Source organism: Pleurodeles waltl, chromosome 5 (assembly GCF_031143425.1).
Source record: "Pleurodeles waltl isolate 20211129_DDA chromosome 5, aPleWal1.hap1.20221129, whole genome shotgun sequence".
NCBI classification, from domain to species: Eukaryota; Metazoa; Chordata; class Amphibia; order Caudata; family Salamandridae; genus Pleurodeles; species Pleurodeles waltl.
Genome location: NC_090444.1, coordinates 90,728,824 through 90,745,027, shown reverse-complemented (window position 1 = coordinate 90,745,027; position 16,204 = coordinate 90,728,824). Strand labels below are relative to the sequence as shown.

At 44.5% G+C, this 16,204-nt stretch overlaps 1 protein-coding gene across 1 annotated transcript in view; it reads right to left on the bottom strand.

Moving 5' to 3' along the window:
* LOC138296999 (uncharacterized) overlaps positions 1-16,204 on the bottom strand; it is a 178,244-nt gene that overhangs the window by 126,377 nt on the left and 35,663 nt on the right. Inside the window, exon 4 of the mRNA XM_069236515.1 lies at positions 2,227-2,386. Coding sequence (XP_069092616.1) covers positions 2,227-2,386 — 160 coding nt within the window. The remainder of the gene's footprint in view (positions 1-2,226; positions 2,387-16,204) is intronic.

Sequence of the window (16,204 nt, the reverse complement as noted above, 5' to 3'; positions counted from 1 at the left end):
AAGTTGACATGCGTAACTGTTGTGGGCCACTGGGGACCCCTTACATCGGGCCCCCTCGCTGGCACTGGGTCTGTCTGGGGTTGTCGTGGGGACACTGGTCCCCTGTGGTGAGCATTGGGGTTGTGTTAATGTCTACTGTCTATGTCTTTCATTTTTTGGCTGCTTGTGCGTCCAAAAATGACGCTAGGCTGACTAGTAGCAGATTTTTTGCCGCTAATCAGTCTAGCCTAATTTTTGGTCCACTAGCACCATTTTTCTTAACGCCTTCCAGCCCCGGCTAACATCATTTTCTATGACACTAGCTATTCCTTAGCGCCATCATGTGTCTTTTTTAAATATGGTGCACAGATGTCGCTAAGGAATGGTGTTAACCTGTGTCACATTTTTTGGGGCACAACTGCGCTAGCACAGTTGTGCATCATTTTTCATAAATATGGGCCATATCTCCTAAGACAGCTGAAGAAGTATTATTGTTGTACATATCATGTACCCTACAGTTTAATCTGGTAAATCACCAAAAGCCTTGCCTACTACAGTAATCTGCGAAATTTCATGTAACAAAATACCTGCCACAAGGCTTTAGCAGAGCGTCTAATAATCCATCCTTACAACACTATTGTCGTTAACACATGCTTTTCACAATAAGTAGGTAAGGACTACAGGGTTGGTCATAACGTTTCATAATAAATAGATTAAAATTATGAAATCCGGAATGCTTTTCCCAATTAAGTGATGAAGCGTTTGCACTTTAAGATTGGCATTACACTTCACCCAACACCACCCTATTCAAGTGCACATAGACTGTCAACCATTATGCAGGCAGTTATAAAATTACAAATATGTAGAAAAATGTAGCTTGCATAACAATACATGACTATGCTCAATAGGGTCTAACAAGAATCATTACAGGGTAACGACCCCAAAGTTTGCCAGAATAGGTGGCCTACGTTAAAACCCTTGCCCGCCATGGAAATCTGTGAGATTTCACGCAGCAAAATACCTATCTGTAGGCTTTAATATAGAGTATTAACAATCCACACCTAAACTTCTATCAACTTTACCATATGCTTGTCACAATAAATATGTCAGGCCTAGTACCATTATCATAACATTTCATAGTAAACAGATCTGGCCTGTAGCCATGATTAATGGCTTCCCCCAGAACCAACTCAGTCCTGCTGCGTTTAGTATAATTGCTGTCACAAGCTGAAAAATGCAATACATACAGGATATTTAGTGGAAGTACAAAACTTTGGTTGACTTAAATCCTGTACTCAATGAGACCAACATGTGAGTGAAGCTTAAGCCCCTCTATCAGTAGGACTCAGAAAGCTTTTTTTGTTGCCTACATAAGGTCAGGTGACAGTTAAACTTGTAAGCTGGTCCAAAAATCCATCTAGGGTTATGACTGCCCTCCTCCCACCATCTGTCCTGCTGCCAGAGAAAAACATCATAAATTATCTAGTTATCTGGGACACTTTAATAGCAAAACCATGTCAAGTTTGTGGACCTGAAAGTTTCAAGCTGAGGGAGCCAAAATGACCACAGCTGTATGCAGGCCAAGCACTTTTTGTGGAAGCATACAACGTCTGCCCCATCAACATATGTACTCCTGGCTCCCCACATGTGGGGGGAGCCAAAGCCCCTTTTCTGATGATTATAACACAATTGTCTGGGCACGCTGAGCTGTTAAGCCAGACCACAATAAAAGGGAAGGACAGTCTGCCATCTGAGGTCTGGCCACGAAATTAAGGTCATGAGGAGCCCTCAGGCTGAAAAAATTAAATTCACATGTTTCATTTCTATTGGGATTTCTTTGGCCCGGTTCCACCTAAACGAACTAAACACACAGTGACTTTACTGTGTTTAAAATACCCTAATAAGTATAGAATTGGCAGGCCTTTTTTTTAATTATTTTCAGGCAGTCTTCTCACAAACACTTACACTTATCACCATATACATGCATTACATGCAAATGGATTGCAGACATATATTTTATTAATCACATTTTTATTATTTAAGCTTAAAGATATAATCACTTATTTTTTACGAAAAAGACTTTGGTAAATATATTTAACATATGAATTGAAGAATGACATGTTAGAAAATAGTTTCAATTATCTGAGTTAAAATGACAATTAATCACTGGGAAGCAATGATGCATCTTTTAATTTGACATTAACAATCTGAACATTCACAACTCAATATCATTAATTGTGTTCTTCAGCCAGCATGGTCGTATACAAGGTCTCCAAAAACCTGAACTTCACAGAGTGTGAGAAATGCCGTTATTCCTGGTACTATGATGTTCAGGTATCGGCCTTTCATTCCGTGGCACTGGAATGTCCCAGTAGCACTGGCACCAATATTGGTAATGACAGTACATCTATAAAGAGAAACAGAGAAACAAAGTTGAAAATATGCTGAAAAATACAAATTATATGGATTTCTCCATTATTCCTTAGGGAAAGACCATCTGAATGAAACGTTTTTGGTTTGATAATCAATGTAACACTAGAGCACAGGTTCGGATGGACTTTCACCAGAGTTTTATTTGACTTACATAGGTCTACTAGCTCCACAATTGTCCGAGCTCTTTGAGGACATTTTCCTGATAGGAACACTGCGCAGAATAACTAAGGAGCCAACACTTTGCCTCCTTAATACTAGGCCTACTGACAAGAAACCTTTTAGACCTTTAACCATGCCTTAAAACACACTATAAGATACTTAAAAGATTATTGTTATCATAGCAATACTGCAAAAACTGGTTCGCCAAACAGAAATGGGTTCATCCTGGGAAGGTAGAGGTTAGCCAACTTTAGATGCTTATTCTACATGGAAGGCCACAGAATAGTATGTGAGATTCTCCATGAGACAGAACTGAGGGCTTGTACTACCCCAGAGATCGTAACCATTTTTGTGAACTTCTCAAAAACCCTATATCAACCCCGTCAACATTATGATGAACAGAACCTCCGGGACTTCGGGGGAGATAATCCCACCATGGCATTGATGATGGAGGATAGAGATAGTCTTGATCGAGGGATAGGAGCAACATAAATCATAGAGGTCATACAGCAACTTCAAGGTAGGAAGATGCCCGGGCCAAATGGTTGGCCTGCAGACGTTTTTAAGTGCTTGAGAAGCAAATTGAGCAAGCCCTCTTGAAAATGTACTGAGGTGCCCAGGCAATGAGATTCCTACCTAAGGATGTCCAAACTGCTGTCATAGTTCAGGGGAAACAACTAGAAGATTGTGGCTCTTATAGGCCCATCTTGCTGTTGAACCTAGAGGCAACAATATTGGTAAAAGTATTGGCAAACCACCTCTATGATGTGGTGGGTAACCTGATCAAAGCAGGTCAATTGGGGTTTACGTCACATAAAGCCATGAAACACCATCTTAGACAATTATATGGGTTACCGGAGTGAAGCAAAATCCTCCAGAAACCTGCAGTGATACTCTGCTGGATGCAGAGAAGGCATTTAGCTCCCCTGAACGGCCCTACTTAATGACGGTGCTAATAAAGATGGGATTTTACCCAGCTTTTATGGCTTGGGTCTGTCTATTATACACAGCACCGCTGGCTAGAGTGAGAGTCAATGAGGCAATATCACTGGAATTTGAACTGGTAGGGGTACCAGACAGGGATGCCCGCTGTCCCTCCCTGCTGTGGCCATTGAGCCCTTAGCAGGTGAATAAGGAAGGATGCTCTGCTGAGAGGTCTACGATTGGACTAGGACTGGGAGGACAAGAGCTCATTACATGCGGATGATCTGCTTCTTAATTTGGCAGACACCATAAACTCCATCCCAAGAGTGATGGTCATATTAAATACATTTCCAAGATAATCTAGGATTCTCATCAACTGGTGCAAGTCAGGATGGTGCATACCTGGGGATGGCATTAGCCTCTATAATGGACCGTGGATGGTTTTCAGTATCTGGGTTTGTTTATTACTATGACCCCGTGGACTTTATAGCAATGAACCTGGGGTGACTACTCACCCCAGGTTAAGACCAACATAGCCTGCTCAAGAAAGCTGCCACTGTCCCTACTGGACAGGACCACCCTATAAAGAATGATATAACTACCAAAATTCTTGTACGCACTGCAAAGCATGCCATACAGAATCCCTCAGACATTTTTCCAAACAGTGGCGGAAACCAAAAGAGGGCTGCTGTCTATGGAACAACCAATATGAAGGGGGAAACACACTAACTAATCTCAAATTATACTACTGGTCAGCCCAGCTGACGGTGAGCAGTTATTGGGCCTTGTTAGAGCAGTTGATCCTGCCTTTATGGCAGATAGAAGGGCGCTGCCTCGACGGAGTACCCTAGGGCATTATTAAGTAGGGATACCTAAAGGACATCGCAGAACACTACGGCCAATGTAGTTCGGATCTGGAAAGACCCGACCAAGGCTATGGACTCGAAGGGGAAAAGTACTCTAGAGGTGCTCCTATGGGACTGAGAAAGGCTCACAGACCTGAACAACTTCACCGGCTTCCGACAAGGGTATTTAATAGGTATTTCCAAGGTGGGCCTGAGGGGCGTGTTGTCATTTAAAGAACCCCAAGAACAGTTTTCTCTATCAGACTCCTCAAGATTTAAATATATTCAGGTAAAGCACACTCTCGCTTAATACACAACACAACTGGGAAAAATAGCCAAAGAAACATACAGCATTCTGACAGCCCCATTGCGCAAACATGCGATTTTGCAGATCTATGCAACTCTATCTAGGAGCAGCCTACAACCCCCAGACAGGTCAAAGGAAAGTGGGAACTAGATTTGGGGATAATCAAGGTTACAGACAGGGAGGAAGCATGCAGATACCCAAGTGAAGTAGTGATAAGAGCAGGTTTCATGCTCATGCAGATAAGAAGTTGCATAGATCATACTATACGCTAACCAGGCTCTACAAAATTGGCAAGATCTCCGAAGACCGACACCTTCAAGGCTGCAACCAAAGAGGGCACTGGTGCATTTTTTATGGGAATGCCCAGATTTTGAGACCTTCTGGCTGAGTGTACTGGGGTACATGGAACAGATGATGGGGCATCCACTCGAACTACCAGCACAAGTGGTGTGTCTAGGAACATGGGTCCCAGGCTCACTGTGCCACTGGATTCAAGCTAGCCTGGCTGATGAGGGGTGATACCTCGGAACCGGCCCCAGGATGCTTATTTCCAGTCCAGAAAGGACGTGACCTAGCAATTTGGGCTGGACCGTGTCTATGGGATGCAGGGCCATGACTGATTTGTATATGGCTGGGTCCAAACTGGGGTGGCATGGTGGGCAAAAAAACTATGGATTTAGGTCCAGATCTCTGACTGGGCTTGAATGTTTGACGTTGTACAGCAATCCGTCCATCATGTGTTCTTTTTGTATTAGGAATGTGGGGAGAGCAGACACTACACAGACACCCCCCATGTTTTGCAATGTGGCACTGATGGTGGCTAAGAGGGATATTCTGCAGGCATGGGGCAGTGGGAGGGCACACTGAAAGATGCGGGTTACATTGATAAAATGTTTTAAAAAAAGAATATTAAGAAAAATAAAAAATAGACTACATTCTAAATATGTAGCAAAATCAGGAAGAAATCGGACAGCATCTCTAGTAGGATAGGAAAGGTCTCTTAAGATCTGGCTCACTCAAAAATCTAGGGTTTATATAGAAAATCTCCTCAAAGAGAAAACTGCAGAATTGTTGTGGTTGAACAAACAAATACATTTTCAACAAATCAGAACAAAGATTTTGCAATAATCATACAGCCATAGCATTTAACCACTAACCCACTATAAATATTGATTCAACCCCTCTGACTTTGTGTCACCTGGAGGTGTCTGTAGGAAAGTACCATCTTGCCTGGCATGTTAACCCCATATTTCACTGTATATATGTTGTTTTAGTGTATGTGTCACTGGGACCCTGCTAGCCAGGGCCCCAGTGCTCATAAGTGTGCCCTGTATGTGTTACCTGTGTTATGACTAACTGCTATCCAGAACCTCAGTGGTTATGCTCTCTCATTTCTGTCCAAATTGTCACTAACAGGCTAGTGACCAATTTTACCAATTTACATTGGCATACTGGAAAACCCTTATAATTGCCTAGTATATGGTACTAAGGTACCCAGGGTATTGGGGTTCCAGGAGACCCCTATGGGCTGCAGCATTTCTTGTGACACCCATAGGGAGATCTGACAATTCTTACACAGGCCTGCCAGTGCAGCCTGAGTGAAATAACGTCCACGTTATTTCACAGCCATTTACCACTGCACTTAAGTAACTTATAAGTCACCTATATGTCTAACCTTTACCTGGTAAAGGTTGGGTGCTAAGTTACTTAGTGTGTGGGCACCCTGGCACTAGCCAAGGTGCTCCCACATTGTTCAGGGCAAATTCCCCGGACTTTGTGAGTGCGGGGACACCATTACACGCGTGCACTATACATATGTCACGATATATGTATAACGTCACAATGGTAACTCCGAACATGGCCATGTAACATGTCTAAGATCATGGAATTGTCACCCCAATGCCATTCTGGCATTCCATGATCCCCGAGTCTCTAGCTCAGACCCGGGTACTGCCAAACTACCTTTCCCGGGGTTTCACTGCAGCCGCTGCTGCTGCCAACCCCTCAGACAGGTTTCTGCCCTCCTGGGGTTCAGCCAGGCGTGGCGCAGGAGGGCAGAACAAAGGACTTCCTCAGAGAGAGGGTGTTACACCCTCTTCCTTTGGAAAAAGGTGTCAGGGCTGGGGAGGAGTAGCCTCCCCCAGCCTCTGGAAATGCTTTGATGGGCACAGATGGTGCCCATCTCTGCATTAGCCAGTCTACACCGGTTCAGGGATCCCCCAGCCCTGCTCTGGCGCGAAACTGGACAAAGGAAAGGGGAGTGACCACTCCCCTGACCTGCACCTCCCCTGGGAGGTGCCCAGAGCTCCTCCAGTGTGCTCCAGACCTCTGCCATCTTGGAAACAGAGGTGCTGCTGGCACACTGGACTGCTCTTAGTGGCCAGTGCCAGCAGGTGACGTCAGAGACTCCTTCTGATAGGCTCCTTCAGGTGTTAGTAGCCTATCCTCTCTCCTAGGTAGCCAAACCTCCTTTTCTGGCTATTTAGGGTCTCTGCTTTGGGGAATTCTTTAGATAACGAATGCAAGAGCTCATCAGAGTTCCTCTGCATCTCTCTCTTCACCTTCTGCCAAGGAATCGAATGCTGACCGCGCTGGAAGCCTGCAAAACTGCAACAAAGTAGCAAAGACGACTACTGCGACCTTGTAACGCTGATCCTGCCACCTTCTCGACTGTTTTCCTGGTGGTGCATGCTGTGGGGGTAGTCTGCCTCCTCTCTGCACTAGAAGCTCCGAAGAAATCTCCCGTGGGTCAACGGAATCTTCCTCCTGCAACCGCAGGCACCAAAGAACTGCATCACCGGTCCTCTGGGTCTCCTCTCAGCCCGACGAGCGAGGTCCCTTGAACTCAGCAACTCTGTCCAAGTGACTCCCACAGTCCAGTGACTCTTCAGTCCAAGTTTGGTGGAGGTAAGTCCTTGCCTCCCCACGCTAGACTGCATTGCTGGAAACCACGTGTTTTGCAGCTACTCCGGCTCCTGTGCACTCTTCCAGGATTTCCTTTGTGCACAGCCAAGCCTGGGTCCCCAGCACTCTAACCTGCAGTGCACGACCTCCTGAGTTGTCCTCCGGCATCGTGGGACCCTCTTTTGTGACTTCGGGTGAGCTCCAGTTCACTACACTTTGTAGTGCCTGTTCCAGCACTTCTGCGGATGCTGCTTGCTTCTGAGAGGGCTCCTTGTCTTGCTGGGTGCCCCCTCTGTCCCCTCACGGAATTGGCGACATCCTGGTCCCTCCTGGGCCACAGCAGCATCCAAAAACCCTAACCGCGACCCTTGCAGCTAGCAAAGCTTGTTTGCGGTCTTTCTGCACAAAAACACCTCTGCACGACTCTTCACAACGTGCGACATCCATCCTCCAAAGGGGAAGTTTCTAGCCCTTGTCGTTCTTGCAGAATCCACAGCTTCTACCATCCGGTGGCATCTTCTTTGCACCCACAGCTGGCATTTCCTGGGCATCTGACCACTACTGACTTGATCGTGACTCTTGGACTTGGTCCCCTTGTTCCACAGGTACCCGCGTCAGGAAATCCATCGTTGTTGCATTGCTGGTGTTGGTCTTCCTTGCAGAATTCCCCTATCAGGACTTCTGTGCTCTTTGGGGAACTTAGGTGCACTTTGCACCCACTTTTCAGGGTCTTGGGGTGGGCTATTTTTCTAACCCTCACTGTTTTCTTACAGTCCCAGCGACCCTCTACAAGGTCACATAGGTTTGGGGTGCATTCGTGGTTCGTATTCCACTTCTAGAGTATATGGTTTGTGTTTCCCCTATCCCTATGTGCCCCCATTGCATTCTATTGTGACTATACGTTGTTTGCACTGTTTTCTATTGCTATTACTGTATATTTTGGTATTGTGTACATATATCTTGTGTATATTTGCTATCCTCATACTGAGGGTACTCACTGAGATACTTTGGCCTATTGTCATAAAAAGAAAGTACCTTTATTTTGAGTATATCTGTGTATTGTGTTTTCTTATGATATTGTACATATGACACTAGTGGTACTGTAGGAGCTTCACTCGTCTCCTAGTTCAGCCTAAGCTGCTCTGCTAAGCTACCTTTTCTATCAGCCTAAGCTGCTAGACACCCCTCTACACTAATAAGGGATACCTGGGCCTGGTGCAAGGTGTAAGTACCGCTTGGTACCCACTACAAGCCAGTCCAGCCTCCTACAGTGTCAAAACAAGCTAGTTACATAAACAACAGTGAACCACTGGGAATGAATATAATACTGTTTGCAAGCAGAAGATCCTTAGAGAAATGTTACACCTGTGAGCCCATGCTAGAGAGTCTTTTTTAATAACAGTGTGATTCAGAAATAAATGTATGACTTGCTTGACTACGTGCAGCAGTAATGAATAACACTGAATGTGACATTCAATGAGAATATGAGGGCGTTAAGGCCTAGTTAGCAAAAGCCATGAAAACACAATTTAACTGGTCATTCTAAATTGTTTTAAAAGCAATAGCATCATATCACTGTACATGTATCAATTGGAGTGTAGAGTACGATTCTGTACTTTGATAATAATGCACATTTGTGATTAATTCACAGAGGTTTTCTCAGTTTCCCCGCATTGCTGAGTCTATCTAACCCTTCAACTAATTATAATACAGTCTTCATTATTTTGGGTTTCTTGCGTTTGTATTCTTCCAACATCTTGATTTTTTATACTCTATCTCCGGCATCTTCCATCTCCAGCTCATAACTCTTCCTTTTAGACAACATATTTTTCTCCTTACTCCCTCATTTTGAAAATAATAATTCAGAAACTTTTCATAAGAGAAAGAGAACAATCACACAAATTAACAAAATAATTACAGATTTTTGTATAGCTCTTAGCACCACACCCAGGCTATCAAACCACTCTCTAAACTTACTAAAATCTTTTCCCCTTTTTCTCATAAGCCCTATTTTTCAAAAGCTTTGACTTCACAAAAAACATTAATGTCTTAGAAACATAAGCATTAACAACCCTACTGTTATCAGGGATGAAACACGGAGTGAAGCACTCTTTCACCTTCAAAACCCTGCAAACTCTGCCTTCCTTTGCCAGAAGGATATCTAGCAGTAGGCAGTTTTGCATAATCATGGCACGCATAGCAATAAATGCATTATTTATGTGCTTTGATGAGCAGTCAGTGTTAGAAGTGAGCGTATCTACAAGCTTAGAAAATCTCACACCATTTATGGCCCCTAAATGGAAGGAATCATAGCTCCTAACAGATCTAGCACAATCTGTCAAAAACTTATTTTTACTCTCCTCAAACCAACAGCATCACTCCTCTCATTACCATGGTAAACTCTCATACTAAAGCGAGAGAGCAGTAACCCTCCCAATTATAAGGCAGAGTAAATTAAGCAGTCTGACCACACATATAAGAATTTCCTCCTAAGTATTAGCTCTTCAACAATGAAAATTCACAGCATAACTTCTTTTACTCTCACTCCTTCCACAAACTCCATTGAATTAACTCATGGAGGTTCATAACGCACCATATATAATTCACACTTTCTCGGATACTACATTCTTAGGGGGTCATTACGACCCTGGCGGCCGGCGGAACACTGGCGGTAACACCGCTAACAGGCTGGTGGTGTTCCGCCAGTGTATTATGACTGTGGCGCTTCTTGCCATGGCCATACCGCTGGCTCCTCCACTATACCTTATAGACAAGAAAGGGGACTGGGAGGTTGCTGGTCCAGTGCACAGTCTCCCACAATAAACCTGTAATATCAATACAAAGTGCACTGTTCCACGAAAGAGAGAAAAGCCAGAGAACCACTTCAGTTCTGAAGTGGCGCAACTATACTGAATGTTTCAGGAGGGCCCTCAAGCACCCAATTGGGTGACAGGTATCATCATCGGGCTAACTCCTCACCAGACTGGTGCTGCAATGCCTGGCGGGCCACCCAGCATTCTGGGTGGCACTCAACCATATTAAAAATGCTAACAACAAGGGTCTGGGAAAAGGAAGAAAAAAGAAGAACCGGAGAGTATGAGAAAAACAAAACTCTTAAAATTAGCTCTGAACCTAAATCATAATTTTAATGAGATAGAGAATGGGTACAGGCTAAGATTAAAAATGGAAATTTAAGAGTGTTTACTGGAAATAATGTACCGTTGCACTCTATAATTAGGGAAGGTAATTTACCTAATCCTACATGGTCAACATGTTTCGCGTCTACAGTTGGTCACAAAGTGATCCTATGACGCTTCTTCAGGACCCACGAAAAAAGGTTTTTGTTATTAGACTACTTCTCCTATGTGTCAATGATTAAACAAGTGTAAGCAAAATCACTTACAAAACTGAGGACAAAGTATTCCTAAGTCAATTGGTCAGTACAGTCGCCCAACCCATATTAGAGAATGGGCTCCCTAGGTCTGCGCTAGCATCAACCAAGGAGATCGAATTGAAGTGCTCCTTAGTGTGACCGGAGAACCTGCCCTGTGCCGCGCGCCTGTAGCCACTATACCACCAGGCTTCTGCCCGGTGGTCATAATCCCCAACCACCAGTCTGTCCATGGCGGTAAACACCGCCATGGAAAGGCTGGCGGTAAGGGGGACTCAGGGTGCCCCTGGGGGCCCCTGCACTGCCCATGCACAGCCCCATCGCGCATTTCACTGCCCGAATTTCGGGCAGTGAAATGCGCGACGGGTGCAGCTGCACCCGCTGAACATCAACATTGCCGCCGGCTCTTTTATGAGCCGGCTTCAAAGTTGAGGTGACTTTTCCGCTGGCCCAGGGGAAATGTCAAAATAGGGGGGCCCCCAATACCGCCAGCACTGGCGGTATGGTGGCGCCCGCACCTTTGGCGGTCTTTTTTTAAGGCCACCGAAGTCGTAATGAGGGCCTTAATCTTAAATGTACATTTGAAGTCCCAAATTCTTTTTCAGTCTTAATCTGTTCTCTGACTTTCTTTTCAACTTTCAAATGTTTCAAAATGTTCATTTTCCTTTTGTTAAATTCCTCAAAATATTGTGCTCCTCTATCCTCAAACTGCACACATACTCCCCTTTAGTAATTTTAATATTGTGGTTAGTTTGTGCAGCTGGTTTTAAATACCTAATATTGGTTACTAAACACCCAAGAACTCCAGAAACAAGAATATATTTCATTGATATATTTTGAAATCAGATAAATCTGATTACAAAACTCTTACTTATTAAACATGCTAACAAACATATTATATGACAAATGACATTGGCAGTTGATTATATGTAAATCCTTCACCTGCAGAAGAAGGAAGAAAGGCACACACAAAGCATTTCCCAATCCCCATGATCTCTATATGTTCTTTCAATAAGTTTGCTTATATGTTATTGTGAGAAAATAGCCTCTTTCTAGCATGGTTACCCCCATTTTCGACCTGTTTGTCAGTGTTTTTGACTGTGTCACTGGGATCCTGCTAACCAGAATCCCAGTGCTTATGCTCTGTCCCCTTTAAATTTGTTTGCTGGATACTGCTAATACAGTATTCCACTCATAATTGGCATACTGGTGCCCCCTTATAAAATCCCTAGTATATGGTACCTAGCTACCCAGGGCATTCGGGTTCCAGGGGATCCCTATGGGCTGCAGCATTACTTTTGCCACCCTTAGGGAGCCCATGCAAAGGGTTCTAAAGGACTGCCGTTGCAGTCTGTGCGAAATGGTGCATGCACCATTTCACAGCCATTTACACTGCACCAGGTCACTTATAAGTCACCCATATACCAGGCCTTCCAACCATGAAGGCTGGGTGCAGAGTACCTGTGTGTGAGGGCACCCCTGCACTAGCAGAGGTGCCCCCACATCATTCAAGACAATTTTCCCGGACTTCGTGAGTGCGGGGATGCCATTTTACGCATGCATTGGACATAGGTCAATACCTATGTCCAGCTTCAGAATGGTAACTCCGAATATGGCCATATAAGGTGTCTAAAATCTTGGAATTATACCCCAATGCTGATTCTAACATTGGTTGCATAATGCCATGCACTCTGGGGGCTCCACAGTGGACCCCGAGTACTGCCATACCAGCCTTCTGAGGTTTTCCAGCAGCCTCAGCTACTGCCACCTCACAGACAGGTTTCTGCCCTCCTGTTGCTCAAGCAGCTCGAGCCCAGGAAGGCAGAATGAAGAATTTCATTTCGGAGAGGGGTGTTACACCCTCTCCCTTTGGAAATAGATGTTACAGGCATGGGAGGGGTAGCCTCCTAGAGCCTCTGGAAATGCTTTGAAGGGCACAGATGGTGCCCTTCTTGCATAATCCAGTCTACACCGGTTCATGGACCCCTGATCACTGTTCTGGCGTGAAACTGGACAAAGGAAAGGGGAGTGACCAGTCCCCTGTCCTTCACCGCCCCAGGGATGGTGCCCAGAGCGCCTCCAGAGTGACCCTGGGATTTCCATCTTGGATTCCAAGGTGGTGGGCCACTCTGGGAGCATCTGAGTGGCCAGTGCCAGCAGGTGACGTCAGAGCCCTCCCCTGATAGGTGCTTACCTGGTAGCTGACCACTCCCCCTTTCAGGGCTACTTAGGGTCTCTCCTCTGAGTGTTTCCTCAGATTCAGATTGCAAGACTCCAGCAGGAATCCTCTGCAGTCTCTACTTCACTTTCTACCAACTGAACTGCATCTGGACCCTCCAGGTACTCTACAAACTGCAACAAAGAAGCAAAGATGACTTCTGCAACATTGAATCATCAGCTCCTTCCAGCATCTGCAACTGTTTCCAAGTCGTGCATCCTCCGAGGACTGCCTGTCTTCAGCCTGCACCAGAAGAACGAAGGAATTTTCCTTGAAGTGAAGGAGTCACTTCCCTGCATCAGCAGGCACCCCTCTGCAGCGACGACTGGTGGCTTGGGTCCCCTCTCCTGAAGAAGTTTGTGGATCCAGCAACACGGGTCATGGACTGAAGTGGTCCTGATGGTCCTGAAGTCCAGCTGTTCAACTTTGGTGGAGGTAAGAGCTTGCCTCCCCACGCAAGACAGTACCCCCCTGCACAGTGTGTTTCATAGATTTGTTGGCATCCTTCCACTAAGTTCTTCATGCACCGTGCAGCTCAGGCCCCCAGCACTCTATCTTGCAATGCACAGCTTCCTGAGTGGTTCTCTGGCGGCATGGGATCCATTTGTGTAGTGCTGTGGGGGCCTCCTTTTCCACCTTCTTTGTCCCCATGCTGCAGGACTCCTGTACACACTGCCTGGTCTTCTGAGGACTCTCAGAGTTGCTGAGAGACACCTCTGTTTCCCCCTCCTGGGTAGAGGCCACCAGGTCCCTCCTGGCCCCAGGCAGCGCCATTTTCTGCTAGCTGCGAGCTTTGCGTGTGACAAGGGGTGTTGGCAAAATCCAGCGACACAAACCAGACTGCAATAATCCATCCGGCGTGGAACATCATCTGCACCAACCAGGAACCCGCCTCCGTCTTCTTGGGTGCAGTACTGAATGTTCTTCTTCACCGGTGGTTCTTCTTGTGCACCTTCATCTGGGTTAGCAGGGGCTCCTCTTCTCCCTGGACTCTTCAGTGCTTCTTGGACTTAATCCCCTTCTTCCACAGGTCTTCAGGTCCAAGAATCCATTGTTGGTGTATTGCAGTCTCTTCTGGTTCTTGCAAAATCTTCTATCATGTGTTCTTGTGAGTTCTAGGAAACGTACTGTGATTTACTCCTGCTTTCCTGGGCTCTGTGGTGGGTTCTATTACTTACCTTTGGTGTTTTCTTACACTCCCAGCGCCCCTCTCCAGACTATACTTGCTTAGGTGGGAAACCGACTTTCGCATAACACCATTTTAGTATATGGTTTGTGTTCCCCAAGCCCATTTCTAACTATTGTGATTTTCACAATTTGCACTGTTTTCCAACAGTTTTTACAGCTATCTCTGCATTCTATTGTATACACTGTGTATATTACTTACCTCCTAAGGGAGTATAGTCTCTAAGGTATTTTTGTCATTTCTGTCACCAAAATAAAGTACCTGTAAGTGTTGTATGAGTACAGTGGTATTGCATGACTCCTAGATAAGCCTTGGCTGCTCAGCTACAACTACCCCTAGACAGCCCGGCTTCTAGACACTGACTACATTTCACTAATAAGGAATAATTGGACCTAGTATAAGGTGCAAGTACCTTTGGTACCCACTACAAACCAAGCCAGCCTCTTACAGTTATTTTTAAAGTTACTCTCTAATCTTTCCCTATGCGTCTATGTGCTATGTCTAACTTCATTATGAACTGTAGCTAATTCAACTTGTGATGAAACTGGAAGAACTAGGCAACAATAGTAGGCCAAATAAAGCTATCAATAATAACTATTAGTGAAATCATACTAAAAATGTTATAGCAGCTGATGTATGTCATTTCTGCTGAGATCAAAAACAAAAAATAAGAGTTCAATACCCAAAAATCAGTATTAAGATTCTGTTTCAAAACGGTAATAAATCTTCTTTACTTCTTCTTCTTTTAAAGCAATAATTGGGAATCATCAGCTTTCAAAGTTCTTCTTTTTCCAGTCTATTTATTTAGTTCACATATTCATGATTCTATTTCTTCACCTGGGTACATAAGTAAGAGACAAAAATAAAGGTTCACTTGCAGAGTCCAAAATTTTACAACTTTCAGTATTTGCAAAGATTCAAGGTAGTTTCTCTTCTAGAGCATCTTCAAAGATGAATTGGTAACAGTTGGCTAGATTTTAGACTTTCACATCTAATTCTTCATCTTCTTCATCGAACTGCCTCTCAGGTGATGTATAGTTTCTGTTTCTGATTATTTTCTTGTTGGGCTCTTAGAAACATACGATTCACATCACTATTCTAAGAATCGATTTCAATTATTTATGGTTTGTCACTAATTTACTCTGATCTTTCATTCTCTGAATGTCTTTGTTTACAAGTTCTTTCCACTTCCTTAGGCCACTTATCTTCTTGAGTCACTCATAACTTTTATTTCTTCACTTGTGACAACTGCTGAATCTTTTTCACTCACAGTTGGACTTGCTTTTTAATCAGCAGTAGTAACTTGACTCATTACGAATTGCTTCTTTCCCTATGGGTTCTTAAGAATCTGATTTTCAGCTGGAGTCTTTCATGAACCAGAGACGTATTCTTCCTGCTGCTCGTGACTTTCTAAGAGTTCTTCACCCTGACTCTCAAATTGAAATCAGCTACTGGCACCTTCTCCAGGATCTTTACTTTCACCATCACCAACTTCAGCAGTTTCAGAATTAATTTCTCCCCCCATGAGCTCCAGTGCAAACATGAGGTTTACTCTGTGAATCAATGGTTGTTGTCACTGTTTCTTCATCTGTAGTCTTCACTGTTAGCCACATGGATGAAATGTGAGATTCAAACACAATTCACAGCAGAGTTAGTCACAAGCACAACTTGATGTGGCCCCTTCCATTTCGGTTCGATGGAGCTTTTGCAAAGATGCATCTTGATGAGAATCCAGTCGCCTAGTTGTAGTGGGTGACACTGAGGTGGTCATTACAACCCTGGCGGTCGGTGTTAAAGCGGCGGTAAGACTGCCAACAGGCCGGCGGTAAAAACTTTGCAATTACGACCGTGGTGGAAA